General features: G+C 40.5%; 1 protein-coding gene across 2 annotated transcripts in view; it reads right to left on the bottom strand.

Annotated features, from left to right (window-relative positions):
• SRPX (sushi repeat containing protein X-linked) overlaps positions 1-23,975 on the bottom strand; it is a 74,068-nt gene that overhangs the window by 24,597 nt on the left and 25,496 nt on the right. Inside the window, exons 2-3 of one of the 2 annotated variants that reach the window (XM_001084091.5) lie at positions 6,322-6,381; positions 2,121-2,312 (exon numbers count right to left, since the gene is read on the bottom strand). In XM_001084091.5, coding sequence (XP_001084091.3) covers positions 2,121-2,312; positions 6,322-6,381 — 252 coding nt within the window. The remainder of the gene's footprint in view (positions 1-2,120; positions 2,313-6,321; positions 6,382-23,975) is intronic. The other variant, XM_001083979.5, reaches the window with a different exon arrangement.

The raw sequence follows: 23,975 nt of genomic DNA on the forward strand, positions 1-23,975 counted from the left end.
TGAGAAAAATCAGATATTCAGTATTTCTTAGTTTTTGTCTGTAGAGTTTCGTTTCAGAGTCTAGAAACTGAAAGCATGGGGTGAAAAGTTAATTTAAATATGACAAGGCCGGGCGCAGTGGCTCATGCCTGTAATCCCAGCACTTTGGGAGGACGAGGCAGGTGGATCACCTGAGTTCGGGAGTTCGAGACCAGCCTGATCAACATGGAGAAACCCCATCTCTACTAAAAGTACAAAATTAGCCAGGCGTGGTGGTGCGTGCCTGTAATCCCAGCTACCCGGGAGGCTGAGGCAGGAGGATGGCTTGAACCCAGGAGGCCGAGGTTGTGGCGTGCCGAGATTGCGCCATAGAACTCCAGCCTGGGCAACAAGAACAAAACTCTGTCTAAATAAATAAATAAATAAATAAAATGGAATTTAAGAAACAACAGATGGTTTTATGTCACACAGAAGAGACAAAGTTTCATGTCACACTGGCTTGGGTTGGCAACCCGGCTAAGCCACTATCTTAGGTTGAGCTTCCCAGAAGCTGATTCTGAGATACGGATTTCTGTGCCTGAGGTTTAGTAAGAAAGTGCTCCCAGGGAGACTAGTGAGCGGGTGAGGAAAGCAGAACAGGGAAGGGGAGAAAGCCAGGCAACATGAGATCTCAGGCAAAGTCAGCAGCAGCCTGATCCCACAGGGAAGCTCTGGCGTGTGAATGACAGCTCATTCTGCCCTGCCCCCAGGCAAGGAGGCTGGGCTTTCATAATTCTTTACCAGTCAGTCATTGGGCAGCTACAGGCTGCTCGCAGGAGATGCTCTCTCTTGTGAAAAGAGAACGAGAGTGAGAGAGAGAGGCAGAGACAGAGAGAGAGAGAGAGAGAGAGAGAGTGGGAGCAGTTGTCTGAAGGAGCAGTCAGCAGTCTTCTGAAGAGGTTGAAGCTGCAAGTCTTTAAGAGCAAAGTACTCAGAAGCTGAGTACTAGATACACACAACCAGGAAAAGGCATTGAGGAGATCTGGGTAGAGCAGATTGTCCACTACAGTCACCCAGTTGCAGAGTCTGCATAGTCTTGATGACATGGCTGCAGCCTTGAAACCTCGGTTTCCCCGACAATGAAATTAACATAATGGCACCCATATTGATAGTGTTACTGTAAAAATCAAATGTATGTGAAATTCTTGGCAAACCATAAGTGCTCAAAAAGTGGTGGCTGTTTTGAATACCAAAGACATCTAAAGTGTGCTTCAACAATGCTGTACCACTTGCAGTTTTCCAAATGAGGTATGACTTGTCATGAAGCTAAAAGCCAGCCCCTGAAACGCTACTCCTCTAATCTTCTCCCCTGAGGCACACTCACTTCCATAAATAAGCATCACTTCTTCTGTGACTGTTTCCTGCCTAAGCCCCACTCCTTGGAAAAACACTTCTTGTTTTTTTTTTTTTTTTTTTAAGAGACAGAGTCTCCCTCTGTCACCCAGGTTGGAGTGCAGTGGCGCCATCTCAGCTCACTACAACCTCCGCCTCCCGGGTTCTAGCAATTCTCCTTTCTCAGCCTCCTGAGTAGCTGGGATTACAGGCGCATGCTGCCACACCCGGCTAATTTTATGTATTTTAGTAGAGACAGGGTTTCACCGTGTTGCTTAGGCTGGTCTTGAACTCCTGAACTCAGGCAATCCACCCGCCTCAGCCTCCCAAAGTGCTGGGATTACAGGCGTGAGTCACCACGCCCGGCCGGGAGAGCACTTCTTTAATCTGCTACTGACTTAGTACCCTTCTTGTACTTATCTCTCAGTTGACACCTCTGCCTTGCTAGAGCCTCTTCATGGCAGGACCCACGTGTGTCTTATTTGTTTCTAAATCCCCCAACACCTCTTCAGGATCCAGCACTAACTGAACAAATGTAACTCATTTTCTGAACAATGGTCTTCTCTCCCCTTTTCTCAAACAGCTGATCATATCATTCTCTCTGAGAGGAGCCATCGCACTTCCACTATATCTTTAGAATCCCCCTGTTGTCCCCCTGCTCATAAAGAGAATTTTCCTCATCCATGTTCGGTGAAAATCCTCAATCTTGGAGCAAAAGAACGTTGGCTCTGGTCATCCCTGAGGACCCAACACAGAGCTGGCCTACTTACGCTTGCAGATGACCTTGTCAGACCATCGTTTGTTTGACTGGCAGATCAGTAGCGAAGAGCCATGCAGCTCGTAGCCCTTCTGGCAGCGAATGTCGCACCTGGTCCCCAGGGCTGTTTTGTAGTATCCTCCTTGAGGGGCCCTGCAGTACACATCTCCATACTTCACCTTGATGGGGGAGCACCACGGGGTATCTACAAGTAGCAGAAACAAGAGAGGAGATAAATACGAGTAGCAGAAACAAAAGAGGAGATAAATACGAAATGACACTTTCAGAAAATGTGTCCCCTTACTCTCACTGTCCCAGGCTGGCTACATTCCAAATTGTGGACCTTCAATTAGTGCCCCATGTTTTCTTAGGTGTCTCTGGGTAGGGAGGTTATAATCATGGGACTAAGTGTCGGATATATCTGAACATGAATCTGAGTTCCTCTATAACTAACTGTGTGATCTTAGACAAGTTAGCTAACCTCTCAGAATCAATAACTATACTTATGCCATAGTGCTGTTATAAGGACTAAATAAAAATTGCATATCAAGCAGCTAGCCCAGTGCCTAGCACATAGTGTATGTTCAATAAATGCTTGTTCTTTTTTAGTATTTCCCTTAGCTAGATACATAAGATTTTTTTTATTTTTATTTTTTAGATAATTCTTTCAAGAGCAATTGATGTCATACATAGTGGCGGGGATTCAATAATTGGTTAATTTGCAGTTCTTCTAAGCTGTATGCACATTCTCTCTAAAATGTTGTAATACTGGCATTAATCTAAATGATGCTACAATTTCCAGGTTTTTGCAACAATATATAAATTTGGCCTAAAGTCAAAGAACCATTGCTCTCCACAGGGAAGTGTCCCTAGTTATGCCCCATTTAGGTAACAGGGTGACACCCTTCCCAGATGACAAAGTTGCAGGTGTTTTGATTTTGGTCTCATAGTTGCCCAAAGCACAGCTAGGATGAAATGAATAAGTCAGAACCTCCCTGATGTGCTTTTGAAATGTTATCTTTGAGATCCACAAAATGTAAGGGCAACACTAACTCCTTGGTGGATAAGTTCCTACAGCAGCCACTGCCCCAATGTCCCACAATCGATTGGGGAACAGTGAGGAGTTCACTAAAGTCTGCCAGGCTCTCAATGCCATGAATAGGAGCCACTTCCCTGCAGCCGCCTGGCTCATCACTCCAACCCAGCACCTGAGCTGTCAGTGAGTGAGGTAAGACCGCCATCATGTGGCCAGGAAAGAGGACAGACCCTGTTTTACTTTCCCAGGAATTCTCTTCTGAGGATATGCCTCCAACTGCCTCTCAGTTACAAAAACCAACAGTTCTGGCCACGTCTTATGCATAGACCACTGTTTTACTTTTGCCTTCACATTTCTTTCGGCTAATACTTTCTCTTTTTTTTTTTTCTTTTTTAGAAACAGGGTCTCACTCTGTCACCCAGACTGGAGTGTAGTGGCATGATCATTGCTCACTGCAGTCTCAGCCTCCCAGGCTCAAGTGGTCCTCCTGTCTCAGCTTCCCAAGTAGCTGGAACTACAGGCACACACCACCATGCCTGGCCTGGCTAATACTTTCATCATATAATGTTTTGCAGACAGCTGCAAGTGAGTCCTAAACTCAAGACTCAAGTAATCTTCCCTGGACTTTCTAGGTAAAAGTGATGTCCTGAAGGCTTAACTAGAACTGATTAAATTTGACCATGTGGATATAAACTTGCAGGAGCTCACACAAGGCCTAAAGAACTTCCTTGAATAAAGTTTCCTTCCTCTAAGGGTTTACAGATATAATCTGTATGTACTACACATATTTGTGATATACAGTACTCCCCCTTTGCCCACAGGGGATATTGGATACCTGAGGCCTTGGATAGTACTCAACGCTATATATACTGGGTTTTTTTCTTATACAAACATACCTATGATGAAGTTTAATTTATAAATTAGACATGGTAAAAGATTAACAACAACTAATAATAATATAGAACAATCATAACAATATACTATAATGAAAGTTATATGAATGTACTGTCTCTCTCTCTCAAAATATCTAATATTTTTGGGCTGAGACTGACTGAAGGTAAGTGGAACCTTGGAAAGTGAAACCACAGATAAGGGGGAACTACTGTATGTATAGATATGACCTGCTTATACATACATCACAAATTCACTCAATCAGTATGAATATATGATGGTATTCCAAGCAAAATAATCAAAAGCCATGATTGCCACATACCAGGAGCGTCGTAAATGTTGGTTACATTTAATTTTCTTTCCTATTTTACTTTAATTCAAAAACACTTTGTGCTAGACACTGTGCAGGGGCCTCAGGATCTAAAACTAAACCCGCAGTTAATAATGGCTTGCCTCTAGCTTTTAAAATTAAAAAAACCTGGCCAGGTGCGGTGGCTCACACCTATAATCCCAGCACTTTGGGAAGCCAAGGTGGGTGGATCACCTGAGGTTAGGAATTCGAGACCAGCCTGGCCAACATAGTGAAACCCCTGTCTCTACTAAAAATACAAAATTAGCTGGGCGTGGTGGCGTGTGCCTGTAGTCCTAGCTACTCGGGAGGCTGAGGTAGGAGAATCACTTGAACCTGGGAGGCGGAGGTTACAGTGAGCTGAGATCGCACCACTGCACTACAGCCTGGGTGACAGGGTGAGACTCCATCTCAAAAAATAATAATAATAATAATAAATAAAACTTAAATTTTATTGTATAAAGTGTACAACATGATGTTTTGATATACTTATACATACTGAAATGATTGCTACCAGTAAGCAATTTAACTGACAATAGAAACAATGCCCCAAGAAAATTTATTCTTAAACATTCAGGGTAAGTTCTAGGGCAAGCACACATTTTGGCCATCTGGTCTACCTGTCACATTTGCAATGCTGTGAAGTGAGGATGGACGTGAAAAACAATGACCTGAGGGTACTAGGCAACCCCTGCTATAGATGTGAAGGGTCATCTGTGCATGCATGTGTTTTAGGAAGATTTTTCAACAAGGGACTCAAAGAAAAAAAATCTAAACCCATAAATAGTTAAGAAGTTTTGTGAATTAGAACATTTCTTTACCACAAACATCTGATTAACATATTGGTGCTTTGCTTGATTGGTTAATTTCTGAGGCTATGAAGATAGAAACTATAGGTAGGAATGAGTATTTGCATTCAGATGTCACAAACAAATGTGGTAGGTGGTGGGAAGCGCACCTGGACATAAGCACCAGGCACCAGTCATTATATTGGAAATATTGTTGACTTGTGTAGAAAACAACTGAAGGACATCTCCAGCCAAAAGCTGTCCAGTCTTACCCTGATTCTCCTGTATCTGAGACACATCACAACAAACAAGGGCCACGTCCTTATCCCAGGAATTAGGACAAATTTCCAGGGCAAAATGCCACAGTGGAACTTTGTTAACCTTTTTTTTTTTATCTTCTTCAAATTCTTCCTCCACTGTAAGAGGAACTAGATTCAGAGCAAAAGCATCTCTCAATTTACCTTCATTTCTCCCAGGTTTCCCTAAACTTCAGAGAAATGTTTCACCAGTAGAAATATTTGTGGACCTACTTACCTGAGTCTGCATAGAAGGTTCTTGTTTAGGCTTTTTATACCTGCTGGGGGGTGGATTGCTGCGAATATGTAGAGATGGAGTTCTTTATCATTAAGTTAAGTTTCATTTGAGCAACATACTTTAACATACCATTTCAGGAGCCATGCTGGGCTCAGAAAGAGCACGATGAAATGAGCTTATGAAAATCAAGTTTTCTCATTCCCCATTCATCTTAGTACATTATCAGCACTTGGTCCAGATTTGACCTTGGGGGGTTTACTCTGGATGATTCTGGCTGTAATGTGTGAATTAGGCAGAACTCATGGCTTGATTTTCACTTTCATCAGCTACAGCTGCCTTTGCAGAAGTGAGGACAGTAAAGAAACTTATGAGAATAAAATGACCATTGGGATGCTGAAAGACAGCATTTCAGAGATTTCCAACGCATTTTGTTTTATTTCCTTTTTTAAAAAAGGGAGTATATATATATATTTTTTAAAAAATACTTTTTCCTTGATAGATAATTAGAACTTAAATGTGTTATCTGGTCACTTTATTACAATCTGTTCTGCAGGGCAAAAAGGAAAGTTCTCCTGGCATCAGCAGGTCCTCATTAGCACACAAGCAAAGCATTCACCTTTATATCTAGGGTGTGAATACCCGACTTCATCGTCTTCTAGTGGTGAGTCTCCCGATCCTACAATAAAAAAGAACAGAAACTGCAGCAAGAAAAGCCACATAGTATGGACGCATATTTCAAAGCATTGCTTTGCCACAGACCATGCAGGAGATGCTATTAGAACGCAGAGCCAAGAGCAAAAGCTTCTGTGGCCATTCATGAAGGAACAAACAGGGGATCTCTCAGAGTAAAACTGGCTGAGCTGAGATTGCCAAAAACCAATCAAAATGAGCCTCAAACTGTTTTGGAATCACCATATGCCAAGTGAAATTCTGGAAGAGGGAAATAGAGAGAGTCAACTTCACTCTGAGAAGATGCCAATGTATATGAATCTCATGCCAGGGGAGATGCAATAAAATGTGTGCATCAGATACAGTCCACAGTTTCCCCAGCGGTCAAAGAAAACCCAGTAGAACTGGGTGTTTATGGTACCTGAAAATAGGTCCATCTTGTGAACTAAATTTAAATGGAAGATAAGGAGGTAAATCAAATGTCTTATCTTAATGACAAAAGAAACACAAAATTGCCTCTATATACAGTATTTGTAGGAAATGAGGTCTGAAATAGACTGTCTGTGTGCTTATTTAGAACCTCTCATGAAGGTATGGCTTAAGTAAAATTTCCTTTTTCTTTTCTTTTTTTTTTCTTTCTTTTTTTTTTTTGAGACAGAGTCTCGTTCTGTTGCTAGGCTGCAGTGCAATGGCGTGATCTCAGCTCACCGCAACCTCCGCCTCGGGTTCAAGCGATTCTCCTGCCTCAGCCTCCTGAGTAGCTGGAATTACACGCATGTGCCACCATGCCTGGCTAATTTTGTATTTTTAGTAGAGACAGGGTTTCTCCATGTTGGTCAGGCTGGTCTCAAACTCCCGACCTCAGATGATCTGCCTGCCTCGGCCTCACCAAGTGCTGGGATTACAGGCATGAGCCACCATGCCCAGCCAGTAAAATTTCTTAATGAGTGTTGCTACCAATAAAAACCACGGCCTCAGAGAGAACGTCTGTGTATTATTTTAATTTAACTCATTTGCAAGTTGGAACTGAATGGTTTTTAGAATATTAAATATTGAATTCCAGTGAGCAGTAAATCCTTAATCCTTGAAGTAGTAGCAGGTGCCAAACTTCAAAACTATAATCTTAAATTCAGAGAACTTCCCTCCAGACTTCACAGTCTATTCAATGACTAGAGTTAGCTCTATCTTGGTCACGCATTTAGCTGTAGTTACCTGCCACCACTCCACTGTGAGGTTATTCAAATCCCCATGCAGCTAATGAGTAATGGTCCCTGTTCCACTTGTGCTCTGGATGAGAGATGTAGAGTGTGGAAACAGAAAGTGGGGAGGAGATGAGGGCTGGACTGTGTCCATTAGGAAAAGACCCACAACTACAGAAGCCCAATTCTGTATTCTCCTTAGATGCAGATTTCCTCACCTTGTCTCTGCACACCCAGATGTGTACAAAATTACAAACTATTCATTATTGCATATTAAAAAAATGAGCACTGGTGCCAGGCACAGTGGCTCATGCCTGTAATCTCAGAAACTAGGGAGGCTGAGGTGGGAGAATTACTTGAGCCCAGGAGTTCAAAAAAACAGCCTGGATAACATAGGGAGAACCTATCTCAAAAACAAAACAAAACAAAACAAAAAACCATGAAAACCAGGAAAGCTACCTAACAACGTGAATCAAAAGCCTATGCTCAAACCCTTTGATCAAGTCATTCCACTTTTAGGAATCTACCCAAGGAAATAGTTGAACTGCATGTCTGCATGTGAACCTTCAATCATTCCAATTTAAAAAAAAAAGACAAAAAACAAACAAAAAAAACCAGATACATGAGAAGCAAACTTTCTCCCCCCGCCTAGCCCTCCAACACACATATACACACACACATACATTTTGCCCTCAGTTGTCATCCTGGTTAACTTGTCTACAGCATTTACAGCATTTACTATGAATGACTACCCATTCATTTCATGAAGCTGTCTTCTGCAGTGGCTTCCAAATGATGACAGTTTCCCGATTTTCTTCCTCCTTTCTAAACAGACTCTCTGGACAGCACATCTAGATCAGCATGCCATTTGGACATAAGTATTTCCCAGGAATCCAGTATTGGTCCTTTACACATCTCCAGACTATTTTTCTGGGCCATCTCACTCCCATACTTGCCTCAAACCATTCCTCATGTACTGATGACAAATCCATTGTTTCTAGTCTTGAACTGTCTCCTAAAAAGGCAGTCTAGAATCTTCAACTGTTGCCTGCATATCTCCATACTCACATTCAACCTGCTCAAAACCAGATTCCTTTTCTTATCACCGAAGCTGTGCATCCCCCAGTGTTTCCCATTTCAGCAAACAACCATCTTTCAGCTAGTCTGCCACATGGAAAATCTCAGCCTTTTTTTCTTCTATCTTCTTCATCTACCACATTCTAAGATAGGAATTAACTTAAATATCCAACTACAAGAAATGGTCATATTATGATCCATTCATAACATAATAACGTTCATTTTGAAGCGGTTTCTTAACATGGGAAAATATTATAGACTGCTGAATGAATAAAGAATGAAGCATAACCCCCAAAATGCAAAAATGCATTAAGAAAGATTTTAAAAGATGGCAAAGCTCATTTGTGAGAACAACAATATGGATGAATAAAACTAAAATAATATTGTAAGCAAAGCTGGTCCCAGAAGACTATATACTATATATATGATTCCCTTTTTATAAAGTTCAAAAACTTCTAACACTAAATTGTTGGGAAATACAAAGATACGTATGGTAATTTTTAACAAAGCAAGGAGATCTCTTACCCTTTCCTTTTTTTCTTTTTTTTTTTTTTTTTGAGACGGAGTCTCGCTCTGTCGCCCAGGCTGGAATGCTGTGGCCGGATCTCAGCTCACTGCAAGCTCCGCCTCCCGGGTTCACGCCATTCTCCTGCCTCAGCCTCCCGAGTAGCTGGGACTACAGGCGCCCGCCACCTCGTCCGGCTAGTTTTTTGTATTTTTTAGTAGAGGCGGGGTTTCACCGTGTTAGCCAGGATGGTCTTGATCACCTGACCTCGTGATCCGTCCGTCTCGGCCTCCCAAAGTGCTGGGATTACAGGTTTGAGCCACCGCGCCCGGCCCTCTTACCCTTTCCTAACCCTCTATTCTTGAACAATCGAGTTCTAAGACCTTTAGAGCAAGGCAGACATCTGTAGCAGAAAGGATAGGGAAGCATGGTAGGCCAGAATAGGATGTCAGAGCCTAAACAGGGCATAGAGGGAAAACAGGGGCAAAGAGAGAATGCACATGGGCGGATAGCCCAGCAGGAGCATCACAGATGAGTAAGATAAGGAGGGTTTTCACATGGGTAAGGCGGAAGAAAGCCTGGCATTGGGTTGGAAAGTACAGTTTCTAGATTCCCTTATCCCTAGGTTGTGAAAGGGTCTACTTTTAGTGATTTGGAAGGAATCAAAGGGAAGGAACTCTTTTCTGCAGTTGTTCATGCAGAAAATAGGCTTCAGCAGATGTGAGTGTTGTCAACTGTGCCCGCTGTCCCCTCATCAGTTTTGTGTGGTAGGGAAGATGGTGATGTTGGCAGTGGTGATAGTCACGGCAGCAACAGTTTCCTAGCCTGAGTGATAAGAGAAGTTTCTGGCATCTGGACTGAAGTCATGGTGCCATTTGACCTTGAATGCAGACTTCTTGACTTCCATTGTTTCAGCCCTTCCAATTTTGTGAGTACCTTATTTCCTGCATTAAATGTTTTTTTGTGTAAAATACCTAGAGAGGATTCTGTTTCCTATACTAAACTTAAGAGATATTTAAGCAAATCCAATTAAGAAATGAATACATGGTTTTATAGCTTTCTCTTAGTAACTGGACACTACCCTAACACAGGGCACACTGCTTTCTACTCACAAGTCTTTTGTAGATAAGAGAGGGGACTTTTATGTGAACATAGATGAGTAAGGAGGAAAAAAGCAAAAAAAAAAAAAAACCTGCTAAAGTCAAACTTACTCTTTTTCCGAATTGGTCTATCTACTAAGCTAAATGCAATCTGATTTCTGTGCAACTGAATTCACATGGGAAAGGAAATAACACACACTAAGTGCCTTTGATATATGTACTATGCTAGGCAATTTCTATGCACTGTCTCATTAAATCTATACAATAACACTGGCCAGTTGGTACTATTTTAGATTTATCAACAGGGAAACCAAGTCTCTAAGGTCTTTAACTACTTGTCCAAGGTTATGCAGCCAGTAAGCGGTAAATCAGGGATTCAAATCCTGTCTGCCTGGCCTTCAAATCTATCATTCTTTTTTCACTAGGCCTTACTGCCTTCTGCTCCTACAATTTCAAAGAAATGAGATAGCTGGCTTTGGGATCACTGATAGGCAAACAGCAAATGGCTTCTTCAGTAGTATGAGAACAAGTATGCCAAAAGTGGGTCCCACAGAAGCAAAATGAAGAATCCATGTGTAGCAGAAGCTGCTGGTTGCCTGTCCAGCAGCCATTCTCCCCTTCCTTCTTACTAAAAGATCACAGGTTGTGTTCAGCAGCAATGTGTCCCTCCCCAAAAGATGAACCATGATGACTCTAAGTCAAAAAATTAATTCCCCTTTTCCAGGAATTGCTCCAGGGATAAGCGTGTAACCCAATATTGGACAATGGCAAGTAAAACGAAGTCTGCTTAGGGGTGGGGGGAGGGAGCTTATAGGAAAGATTTTCTTCCTGATAAAAGAGAAAACTGCACGAGGAGAAGAGTTTTCCCTCTTTTCTCCCTTTCAGCTTTGGGGGCTATTGTGTAAGGATAAATGTCTGAAACTGGAGCAGCCATTTTGCAACCACAAGGTAAGATGTCGCAGGACTAAAGATTTTCAGTTGAGGATGGCAAAGTGGATAGATAAAAACAACCTAGGATCTTGGATAACCTCACTAGACTACAACATCAACCTAGATGTCTTACCTCCACAATTCTTTTTAGGTCAACAATAAATATCCTTTCAATTTAAGCCACTGTGAGTTGCATTGTTACTTGCAACTGTATTCATCTAAACTGATCCACAAATGAATAAAAATTTTCCTGCGTATTCTTGAGATATATATATATATATATATATATATATATATATATATATTTTTTTTTTTTTTTTTTTTTTTTTTTTTTTTGAGACAGGGTCTCGCTCACCAAGGCTGGAGTGCAGTGGTGTGATCCTGGCTTACTGCAGCCTCCATCTCCTGAGTCCAAGAGATTCTCGTGCCTCAGCCCCCTGAGTAGCTGGGATTACGAGTATGCACCACCACAGTCAGCTAGTTTTTGTATTTTTACTAGAGACAGGGTTTCACCATGTTGGCCAGGCTGGTCTCAAACTCCCGACCTCAAGTGATCTGCCCGCCTCAGCCTCCCAAAGAGCTGGGATTACAGGCGTGAACCACTGCTCTTGGCCTTGATAGATGTTTTATAAGTGAAAAGAAAATAAATGGGTATTAGCTGCCACTCTCAGAAAATTTCCAGTTTATTTTCAGCCTGAGCTCATATATTAACTTCTATAAAAATATGATGACTAGTCTGCAAAATAGACACCCTGAAAGATACAATAAGTTCAAAGACAGACTCACTTATGTTCAGTAGACTGTACTTACTAAAGCAGCAGAGGAGATTTATGTACATTGAGGAAAGATTTTCCCCACTATTAAAATTGTTCAAAAGGAAAGAAAATAGAGAAAGAAGTTGGGGAGGAAGGGAGAAGGGAGGTTTCCTAGTAAACTTTTCTTTATTTACAAAAGGCTGTCCCTCTAGAATTCTGCTAATTGAGGTTTTATTATGACATAACTATTAATCAGTCTACATATGGTTCAGATTACCACTCTGGAAAGAATGCTTCAGTGTTTCTTCCACACAAATACAAATTGTACGTTGGCTCAGAAATCAGAAACTCAGAGCCATGTAGGATTTTGTCTCTCAGCCATACCTGGAGCCAACTGCATTTATAATTCTGCTCTCCTTGCAAAAACTTTCTCTAATTCAACAGATTTTCAAAGAAATAGCCACTCTTTTTTTTTCCAAAGTTCAAAGGAGGGTCTTCCTGGCCTACGGAATCCCACCCATTCATTCTGATAAGATCTGATAAGATAAGATCATCGAGGCACCAAAGTCACTCTTAAGTAACACTTATTATATGTATTGAAATTACACCAGGAGTCTAGATTTTTGAAGGCTACTAGAATGTTCCTGCTACCACACCATAAGGTTTCTCATTGTAAGGGGGGGATGTGGTAGAGATTTAAGACGAATGGAAAACTCTGCAAATTTGCTAAAACTACATATTTCTTTATCGATTATAATACCTGCCCAAATTGGTAGATTTGCTGGCTCTGTATTATATTTTTAGTTCAAAGTGTTGGGTTTTTTAGTCATTTTGAAGACAGTTCTTCATTCTTTATATTTTGTTTCTCCCCTCATCGTTATTCTAAATATAATTTTAATATTGTCAAAAAGAAGCATATTTAATAGTAAATTGCACCATCAATTTTATACTGAAAGTCAATGGGAAAATAAAATTCACTTTGCAGTAAGGTTTCTTAACCTGAGGATCATGGCCTACTACAGAATTAATGAAAGGGCTTTGGAGGGCCCACGAACCCCTTGTAATTGAACATGTTTTTTGGTACATGCTTTTGATACATGCCTTTTGGTACTAGCATGCTTTTTCTAGGAGAAAAAGATGCTAGCTTTCAGTAGATTTTAATAAATGTTAAGAGTCATGATCTTTTTTTTTTTTTTTTTTTTTAAGATTCTTTTTTTTTTTTTTTTTGAGACGGAGTCTTGCTCTGTCACCCAGGCTGGAGTGCAGTGGCCGGATCTCAGCTCACTACAAGCTCCGCCTCCCGGGTTCACGCCATTCTCCTGCCTCAGCCTCCCGAGTAGCTGGGACCACAGGCACCGCCACCTCGCCCGGCTAGTTTTTTGTATTTTTTAGTAGAGACGGAGTTTCACCAGATTAGCCAGTATGGTCTCGATCTCCTGACCTTGTGATCCGCCCGCCTCGGCCTCCCAAAGTGCTGAGATTACAGGCTTGAGCCACCGCGCCCGGCCTAAGAGTCATGATCTTACAGCATTCTTTATTGTTAAGCATGTTAGAATATTTACTGAAGAAGCATGTAGTGTCTTTCTTTTTGATATTTAACTCATTTTAGTGTGGGGGAGAGAGAAGCAAATATGATTTTAAAAAGGATAAATGCTTATCATACTGGTTTCCTCTAGATTAGTGCTGTCCAATGGAACTTTCTGCAATGATGGAAATATTCTTTATCTGTACTGTCAAATAGGGCAGCCACTAGCCCCATGTGGTTATTAAGCATTTAAAATGTGGCTAGTAAAACAAGAGAAGTGAATGTTCTTATTTCATTTAATTTTAGTTAATTTACATTTACATTTAAATAGCCACATGTGGTTAATAGCTACCATACTGGATAGCACAGTCCTAGACCTAACATTTTAAAAGTATTCTGTGGAGATAAATCACGTCTATAAATTGCTCAGTGGTGGGAACCATGTCTAATTTACCTTGCATACCCAGCGTATGATTCAGAATTGGTAGAAATGTTGGAGAAAAGGAGAAAAATCTGCCTCAAGTTTCTTGCAACACATAAACTGTGGCCTCATGCTTATAATTTTGGATGGTTTTATTCTAATCAGTCCAGCTTCAGTATATAAATTTAAACTGTGACAATACTGCAGATTTGGATGTTTAGAAAAGGGTATTTTGTACTATTGGAAGCCATAGGGTGTTTGTTTGTGGGAGCCAGATGATTTAGTGCTAACAAATGATCTGCCAATGGATTACAGAGCAGCTGTGGTACAGAACAGAGGACATTTGAATGGCTTCTGAACAAAGATCAAATCCAAGACACTGCCAGAAAAACATGATTTAAAGATGAAGGCAAAAATACGGCTATAAAATCCTTTGTTAAATCATGGTAGTGCCTTAGAGTACCTCCAGTCTTACAAAAGGCCCTTTAAGATCTCAAGATCCTCTCAATCAAATAACAGAGAAGAGTCTATGTCTATGAGATTTGTAAGGTGGCTAACAGAGTGAACTTTTGTCTAATAGAGTGAACTCTAAGAAGATTCACAGGAGACCCACAAAATTCTTAAAAGAGTTATATATGCTGAAATATCACTAGCTTGACTTAGGAGGGCAGAGACATTACAGAACAAGCAGAGGCCTTTGATCCCCTAAAATTATACTGTCAGAAAGCAGGCCCAGTGAATTGCTTAGCTGTGAATAGGTGCTATCTTTCTAAACAAAAGGGGAGTGAGTATATTTTGCATGTTGGGGGGAAATAATCACTGGGTGCCAGAGGGTAGACTCTGATATGCAGCTTCTAAGATGGCCCCCAGTTATCCCTGTCCCCTGGCATTCATAACCTTTTGTAACTCCCCACTTTAAGTGTGGAATGAATTTATTAACTTGCTTCTAATGAATACAATTTGGCAAAAAGGACACCATATCTCTTCTGAGGTCAAGTTATAAAAAGACTGTGGTTTCCATCTTGAATACTGTCTCACGCTCTCTCTCTTGGATCACTCATTCTGGGTCAAGTTAGCTGCCAAGTCATGAGGGAGCCCTGTGGAGAGGTCCATGTGTTGAGGGACCAAAAGCCTGCCAACAATCACATAAGTAAGGTTATAAGAAGATCTCCCCAGCTACACACACACGTAACACCCACAAGTCGAGCCTTCAGATGAAACTACAGGCCAAGCCAATAACTTGCTGGCAACCTCATGAGAGACCTTGAGCCAGCTAAACCATGCCCAGATCCTGACTTCTAAAAATTCTGACATAGTAAACAGTATTTGTTTTTAGAACAAAAGGAGGAAAAGCTGTAGGAAGAGTAGAAAGTACAAAAGGAGGAAGGGCATTTGCCTTAAAGTCAGAAGATTCTGATGTACCTCTCAGCCTTGGTTTAATAGCCTTCTCTTAGGTCACTGCGGCAGATACTGCTTATTCCTCAATCAGATTCCCTCTACTCAGGCTGGTGTGCCCATTTCCTAGCTGCTGGGAGCCTTTGATTGCAAATAACTCACAGTTGCCCTCTTCTCCAGAGAATTGTCCTCAGCTGATAGGAGCCACTTCATCCTCCCCATCTGTTTCCTGGAGGCAACCAATGTTTGACCGATATGGAGAAACATGAAGCCAGACTTCTAGCCTCCAAAGGTGAAGTGGAAGTACAACCTTGCAGTATTTATGTTTCTAAGCACCCTGTGGTGCTAGACTTTACCTGAGACTCTATCCTTGCTTAGCTCTTTCTTGCTTGCCTTCCTCAATTATAAGTTTTTTCCTGAGAGTACTCCCTCAACAAATCATAAGCTTTGCTTCTAGGAAACCAAGCTAGGAGAGCCACTGAGTCTCTCTAAGCCTCAAATACCCCAATTAGGTATGCCTCAACAGGGGTGCCATAAATTAAATGGCATAATATATATGTTTTAGTTTTACAAGTTTCTAATTTGAGGGTTCATAATCACATTTTCTATTTAATTCTGTGAGTATAAACTGAAGGCCTCCACAACCCTGAGCTACTGTGTAAATGAGTTTCTTGAAAAAATGTAAAAATATGACAAACTTATATCTGGCATGATATACTTTTTAAAGTTTAAGCATGAAGCATAGTCAAGAATCTCAGTGCTTCCAAAGTTTTCTGTGTGTTTTTAAAAATTCCTCTAACAATCCTGTATGATTTGTGATTTAGAAAATCTTTCATACACATATGTATATATATTCATCTTAATAACCACCAAGAAAAGCCATAGAGTCAATCTTTTTCAGTAAAATAAACTGTTGTCAAGTTTAGTCTATGAATTCAGATGATCCAGGTAATAAAATTTGCTTTAGGAAAAAGTGATTTTTAGGCTCAAGACATTACCATAGTTTATACTCTGAGGCAGGAAAAATCCTGTGGGTCCCTACATGCCTTTATGACCTAAAAACATTTACAAAATGGGGGCTTACCAAAAGTTATTTTATTGCTGAGAGGTGCTATTGCCGGGTCTCTTGTATTCTTGAAGCTCTTGCTAACATAGGTGAGTGTACAAACATTTCTAGTGACAGAAATGGGCTAACAAAAGGGCCTGTCCATAGCTTGTGTGGACACAGGTACAGTGGTAACCCTTCTCTCCTCCATAGCTAAATTTGCAGGAGCTTCTTTTCTGGAAAGTCCTAATTTATGGGGGTTTTTGAAGAAGCCCAGAAGTCAGTCCTGCATGCCTGACTAGCAGGCAAGATCCACTCTGTTATACCTTGGCAAAATTTCAACAGAGGAGAGATGTCCAGGAGATGTGTGTAAAGGTGTGTATATTTGAAGGAGTAGAGCAGAGAAGAAACTTTAGCTTTTCAGAGCACCAGCTTCAACCCCAAGATGAAGGCTCCGAACAAGTACACAGAGAGCCAGAATCTGTAAATGAGACATTCTTCCTTGGATTCCTTACTTCTCTAAATAAGTGGCAGATTAACAGATAAAAGCCCAAGGGTAAGAAAAGAGGGGAAATACACAGAGGAAGATCCTTGTTCCAAATGGAACAAAGGGATCCAGAAAGATTAACCTAAACCTTTTGCTAATCATGGGGAATAAACTGAAGAAAATGTTTATTACCAGTGCTTTTCTTGGGGCAGAAAATTCAACAGAATGTTCAGATGAAACAAGTTTATAGGACATATCAGACATTCACCTTACCAAATCCCTGTCTTTACTACCATCATAAGTGCCTAAGCGATACCAACAATCAACTAAGAATTGTTATGTTTCAAACTGTTGACCCCATTTAGTAGGTCATGACTAGTATTTTTGTAGTGAAATAGAATTGAAAATGTCAGGGTGCACTGCACATAGAAAGAATAAACCTTACTTTGTACAATTTTTGTTTTTATATAGGTGTATGTATGGTAGGGTGTCCCCAGTTTGCATAGCACAGTCCCATTTTATGCCTGTTGTCCCAGCATTACTTTTTCAGCTTTACTGGGGTATAATGGACAAAATTATATATATTTAAGGTTTACAACATGATGTTTTGAAATACGTATCCATTGTGATATAATCACCATAATCAAGCTAATTAACATATCCATCACCTCACATGGTTACCATCTAACATTATTATTAATAGCATTCTCTTTCACACTCAAAACCTTCCTGATTGGTACAATAAATAATATATTCACTCTAACAATAGGTCACAGTAGAATATATTTCTTCCTGTGGGTCTTGTCAAAAGTATTAGAAAAACAGTGATTTAAATACTTTGAAAACCTACATTTGTTAAGTTAATTCTATCCTCCCTCAGAATGAAGGAATCTGAAAATCTGAGAAAGCCTTTGGGGGATTGGTGGTGGAAGTCTACTTTTCTCTGATTTGTTCAGGGCATAGATGTTATGTCCCATGAAACAGCAAGCAGATACTGAGTTTCCTCAACTGCTCATGGCCATCCTCTCTGGTAGGATGCAATTGAAAAAGCCCTGGGATTAAGTTCCAGTGCCATCCTGATTTGGGAAGCCACTTTTCTTTCCTGAGCCTCAGTTTGCTCATCTGTAAAATGGGGCAGCAGTAGTGTGTAGAAGGGCATAGTACATGTTTTCAAATTATGTTCCCCTAGTACACTCCCATCCTCAACCTCTAGCTGGGACAACAGCAGTCAAGCAAATCAAATTGCCCTCCTCCTTCTCCACCTGGCAATAAACAAATTACCGTGGCACATCATTTTAAAAATCTGCCCGGCTCTTTCATTTCCATTGCCTCTTTAAGTCCGCAGTGCAACCTTATGAGGCAGGTAGCATTCAGTGACTAGAATGTAAACCTGGGGAGAGCAACAACTCTTTGCCACTTTGTTTATGTGATTGTATTATCAGCTCAGAGAATGAAGTGATTATCAGTTATGTGAGAACAAGGACTGAACATTTCTGATCCTAAATCTCATGCAATTTCACAACTCCTTGTTTCTGTCTTCATGACTCAGAAACCTACCAGAAAGCCCTTCCCCTCCTCTCAGTTCCTTTCTTGTGCTTAAAGCTATTTCAAAGCCTAGCTCTCCCAGTTTATCTTTCCTAACCATTCCATTCACATCGATGCACTCTGTTCACATTTTTAAATGAGCACTGATTTGATGTTGCTTTGGATTTTCAGAAGTCATTTCAAGTTCTTTCTTCCCAGCTAGACATCAAACTCTTCAGGGAATACGGTCAGGATTTCTTTCCCCTTACTGCCCCTGTGAAACTAACAAAGGCTCTCAAAAGTTTTCTGCCCCTTGAGACTTTAGTCTACATGTTACTGATATGCTCAAGCTGTTCCATGAGACATCCATCTCCCTCAGTGAAGGCTGTACTTACAGAAACAGATACTGTATTTAAGCCACAAAAAAGCTGCCCAAATAAAGCTGCGACTGGTACGTCATTCTTGGCAGTAACCCAGCAGTATAATTTACAAAATTCTGGCACATCATGGCAAAACTGAGAATAACTGAATTCAGAAAAGACAGAGTCTAAGAAAATAAAATAAAATCACCACAGCATGTACTGATAATTGTAGGCAGTAAACTTTTAATTGCCAGCTGTAGATTGATATTTTAATATAGTACATTAAATGACAGAAAGAGAGAGAGAAGAGAGTGTGAAGAAAGATATTTCCAGAAAACAGCACCGAAACACTGAAATGAACATCATGAGAATGCTTGGAAGTGACAGGCTGCAGTTTGCTCAGCTGAAACCTAAGGCTTCTTCCTTATAAAACATTCTCTGGTTCCCCAACAGGGAATAGAATACGAGCACCCAAGAACAAAAACCTGGACTTTACCTGAAGTCTTTTACAGATGGCTATTTTGGCCAGTTCTGCCTGTGGTGGAAGGTAGAATCATTTCTTTCCTGGGTAGCTTCTCTCTTGAAAGCACCCATTTTTTCATTCGGTGCCTTTGAACTGATAGTCACACAGTGGCTGTTGTCAGTTATTATTATCTTCACTGGGAGACTCAAGCTCTAGTGGGAAAATGAAGGTGCAACTAAGCTAATGGCAATTCTAGTTTTCAAAATGGTCATCTGCAGGCTTTTGGCAATACCTGTTGTGTGAGGCTAAACCCCAGCACATAATGCCTGGTGCTAGCACTTCCTAGGTGTGATGGACATCTATTATGTTCCTCTCAAAGAAACAAGACCCTTTCTTTTGGAAAACTGCATTATTCCTCATGACACCTATGTGATTCTAGTAGAGGTGAGTTTATCTTATCCCTTGACTACAGGAGCAATCATATGAACCAATCACATGAACCAATGAGAATCTTGGAAGGATTTTTTTCTCTGGTGGTAAATGAGGAAGATGTGAGCCCTGAAGCTGCCAATGACAAAGATTAAGTCTCATACAGAATGCTAATTCGAGAGAATGAAACCATCAAAGAAAAGCGGAGACAAAACAGAGAAAGTTAGAGAGAAAGAGAGATCCCACAATATTTGAGCCCTTGGTTCCAGTATTGCTTGGCCCCACCAGCATACCTCTGGCTAACATAAAATGATAAGCCCATCCTTTCTTCAAAGTTTTTTTGAAACTGGTTTCTGTCATGTGCCATCAAGAGTCCTGACTTAAACAGTAGACCATCAATTTACATTTGAATGAAATAAATGACTAAAACATACAGCATGACATCTGGTTTGGGATAAGAAATTAGTCTCAGTGTATCATTTCCAATTCCCTATTTCAAAACAATACTGTAGCTCAGACTTAACACATTAAAATTAAATTAAAACATTAGTGAGCCATTCCATAAATTTAGTAGGACCAGCTTTATGTGCAATAAAATACATTAGATTAGAATAGGGGAAAGTGGTAGATACTCATAATACACCATACATAGTAAAAATGAGCATTGTTTCATGACACTTTTGTTTCAATTATACACAGACACACACACATACATATATATATATATATTTTTTTATTAACTCTAAAACAACACTATTTTTACATTTTAATTTCCCTGAACCCAAGATGAGCTCTATAATAAACGGAATGGCATAGTTTAATTGGCATCATTTTTCTTTTTTAGTGATACCTAAAATAATGGTGACTGACGACTGATAGAGTTTTGGATTTGATGACATACTGTGTGCATAGTATATGTGTGTTTTGGATTGTGATATAAAATATATTTATTACTGCAGGTAGCAATCAAAAGAGTTTGAAAACAATTGTATTACACAACTTGTCTAGAACTCCCAAGTTGATAATCAGAATAGTCTTTGCTGTACGTATCAGTTAAGTCATTTATCTACTCTCATATTTACATAATGCCTTAACACACTAGTTTTATACAGGGTTCCCCAAATGGCTTCCTTCTCATTGTGGAAATTTCCTGATCCTCATGGGGAAACCTCAGGCAGCAGAACAGGCAAGTGGAGATAATATGTTGCATGGATAGGCGTCTGGTGCTATCCAACGAATACCACATTTAGCCCCACTGTCCAGCTAAAGAGAGCCCCCACAAAGAGGCACAGGGTGGCTTGTAACCCTGCCAAAGTATCAGGGCACTGATGACAGGAGAGTCATGTGGCCTCTCACCTATGGATGGCAGCGTCCCCAAAGTGCATTTATAAATCAGTTGCTCGTAATTTGAAATTGGTTTTTCCTTGGAAACAACATTATCAGTGGTGATCAGGTCCCCTAGAGAGTCCATAAGAGCTGTTTTAAGCCATAATGTAGTCAAGCTCTAGATGTTCCTGGGGGGATGGCTCAGGGTGCAATAAACGGGGAGGCCATTCTCCTCCCTCTTATGCCTGCTGCCCCCTGCCCTGAAACACAGCATTCAGGTTCATTCTACTTCCTGGACAATCATCCTGCTACTTTTCAGTCTCGAGCTGCTGACCCAGAGTCTAACAAAGAGGCTAATATGGATATGGATATTTATATGTGTGTCCTGTTTTCTGTTATTGAGAGTGCTGTGATCCAAGATTTTGAAGCTCAGAAATTCCAGATGCAAACACAAATTACCATTTTATTTCTTGGCTGCTCTTAAGGATGCTGCAACTTGTCAATACAGGAGCCTGCAGGCATGTTGGCCCCTTCCCAGTCCCTTGCTGGAGAAGGGCCTGCAGTGACAGGCTCCCTTGTCCTTCCCCCAGGACCAAGGAAGGCTGTCTGCAGGGAGGGGACTGGAGGGACTGGTGAAGTCCTCATTTGCAGGGATGAGGCCAGTTCTCAGAAACCATGGGCCAGTGAAAAAGGCAGTATGTGCCCTAAAGGGAACTTTGCCAAAAACTGAGTCTTTCTGAGCAATTTTCCAGCATCCTGGTATACAGATGAAAGTCCAGGGTAAGAAGGAAATAAAAGGTAAATTAAATGAAGTAGCAACTATTTCTCCAGCCTTTTACCATGCAGGAGCAGCTTTGTACAGCACCATCTTATCTGGTCTTATTGGCCAAGGTAGACACCAGTGAGTCCTAACACAGTCCTTACAGTTCTAACTTGTAAGAGAGAAGAAATACCTACTGTTTAGTTAACAGACACTACCTCAGGCACTGCCTTGGGTGATTTACATGAATTATTTAATTCAATCAAGGTACTCACATGAATTCACATGAAACCTATCAAAAAGGGGGGGGGGAATGTACAAACACACTATTTTGCAGCCCTAACAACAACTGTCAGTAATTGTTTTGTTAGTATGGGTCTTTTCATGTTTTTCCATGTGTAGTAGTCAAGTCACATTCCAATTTTACACAGCACAATCAAACTGGGTATGGGATCTTCATCATCGTTAAGGCTGAATTAAGGAAGTTAGGACTGGGCATTTTTAGAGCACGAACGCCAATGCTTCCTAGAAGTTCCCCTCTTCAATGAAATTCTGAGCAAGGAATTGTAAATGAAAAATTAAAGCAGATAGCAAATGGGAAACACTCTAGGCAGGTTTTTTCTCTCCTCCCTTGATGAACACACAAAAAAATTTTCTCAAATGCTTGCAAATGGCAACCTTTTGTCTTATTGTAAAATCTTGAACAAGTGGTGGGTCAGCCATCTCCACTGAGAATTTTCTAGTTTGTGAATCTGAAGAGGATAGTTTGAGGAGGTACATATGTCCTTAAAACATCAAATTACAGATTGCTGTAGCACAATATCATGAAATACATTTGAAAGTAACTAAAGGTTGAAAATGGAATCAATTTCAAAGTCAAGCAATTAGGATCCTATTTCAGGCAGTATGGTGAGCCATGTAGCCTGGCTGTGCTTACATGAAAATCAATGAAAAAAATCCACTTTTAGCTTGCAAGAAAGTAAGAAATACTGTGAAAGCAGGATCATGATTAGGTACCAGATATTAAGGCTCACCTTTTATTCTGAGGACAACTGCCAAAACGGAGCTTTAATTTCCATGGACTGGTGAGACCTTGGATACAGAAGACAAACTCCAGGGACTATTCAAGATCATCAGTTTTAGAGGAGACTGCCTACATCCCCTCACCCTCACCTCCTACACAAAGCTGATATACCAACAGCCTATACTCTCAGTGTAAAGAGTGAAATAAATCCATCCCATGTATAGGGACTACAAAGAAAAGTTCTCATCTTGTACCCTGGCACTGAGTGAAAGAAGGAAAATCCTTCCCCTGAGAATTAATAACCATATTATTATTACCATTATATTATTACTAAAATATCACTAACAATAATTAAAACCACAGTGATACCATTTCCTACCCATTAGTTTGGAAGAACTCTAAAAATATAACAAGATCAAGTGTTAACAAGGATGTTGAGCAATGGAAATACACATTGGTGCTAGAAGTTTAGATTGGTATAACTTCCTTAGCAAATAATTTGGCATTATTGAACAAAGTCAAAGATATGTATGCATATTATCCAGCAATTCAACTCCTAGGTACTTAGTCTAGAGAAATTCCTGCACATTGTTCAAGGGAGATAGAGAAGAATCTTCCCAACAGCACTGTTTACAAGAACATAAAACTAGCAACAGCCCAAAATGCACATCAAGAGTAGCATGGATAAATGATGGCATATTTACACAATGGGATCTTACAAGGTAACGTGAATGAAAAAACACAACTGCATGTAACAACATGAGCAACTCTTAGTAATCTAATGTTAAGTGAAAAAAAAGCAAGCAAGTTGTATAAGAATATATTCAGCACGTGTCCATTTATACACAAGTCAAAAGCATGTAAATGTAAATAATGTTTTTGTTTTGTTTTGTTTTGTTTTCGAGATGGAGTCTTGCTCTGTCACCCAGGCTGGAGTGCAGTGGCACAATCTTGGCCCACTGCAGCATACACCTCCTGGGTTCAAGCAATTCTCCTGCCTCAGCCTCCTGAGTAGCTGGGATTACAAGCACGTGCCACCACTCCCAGCTAATTTCTGTATTTTTAGTACAGATGGAGTTTCACCATGTTGACCAGGGTGTTCTTGAACTCCTGACTTCAGGTGATCTGCCTGCCTCGGCCTCCCAAAGTGCTGGGATTACAGGCATTAGCCACCACACCCAGCTGTAAATAATGTATTTTTAGAGACAAAAACATATTCAGTAATACTATAAAGCTAATGATAGGAATGATAAATACAAAATTTAGGACATTGG

Source organism: Macaca mulatta, chromosome X, assembly GCF_049350105.2.
Source record: "Macaca mulatta isolate MMU2019108-1 chromosome X, T2T-MMU8v2.0, whole genome shotgun sequence".
NCBI classification, from domain to species: Eukaryota; Metazoa; Chordata; class Mammalia; order Primates; family Cercopithecidae; genus Macaca; species Macaca mulatta.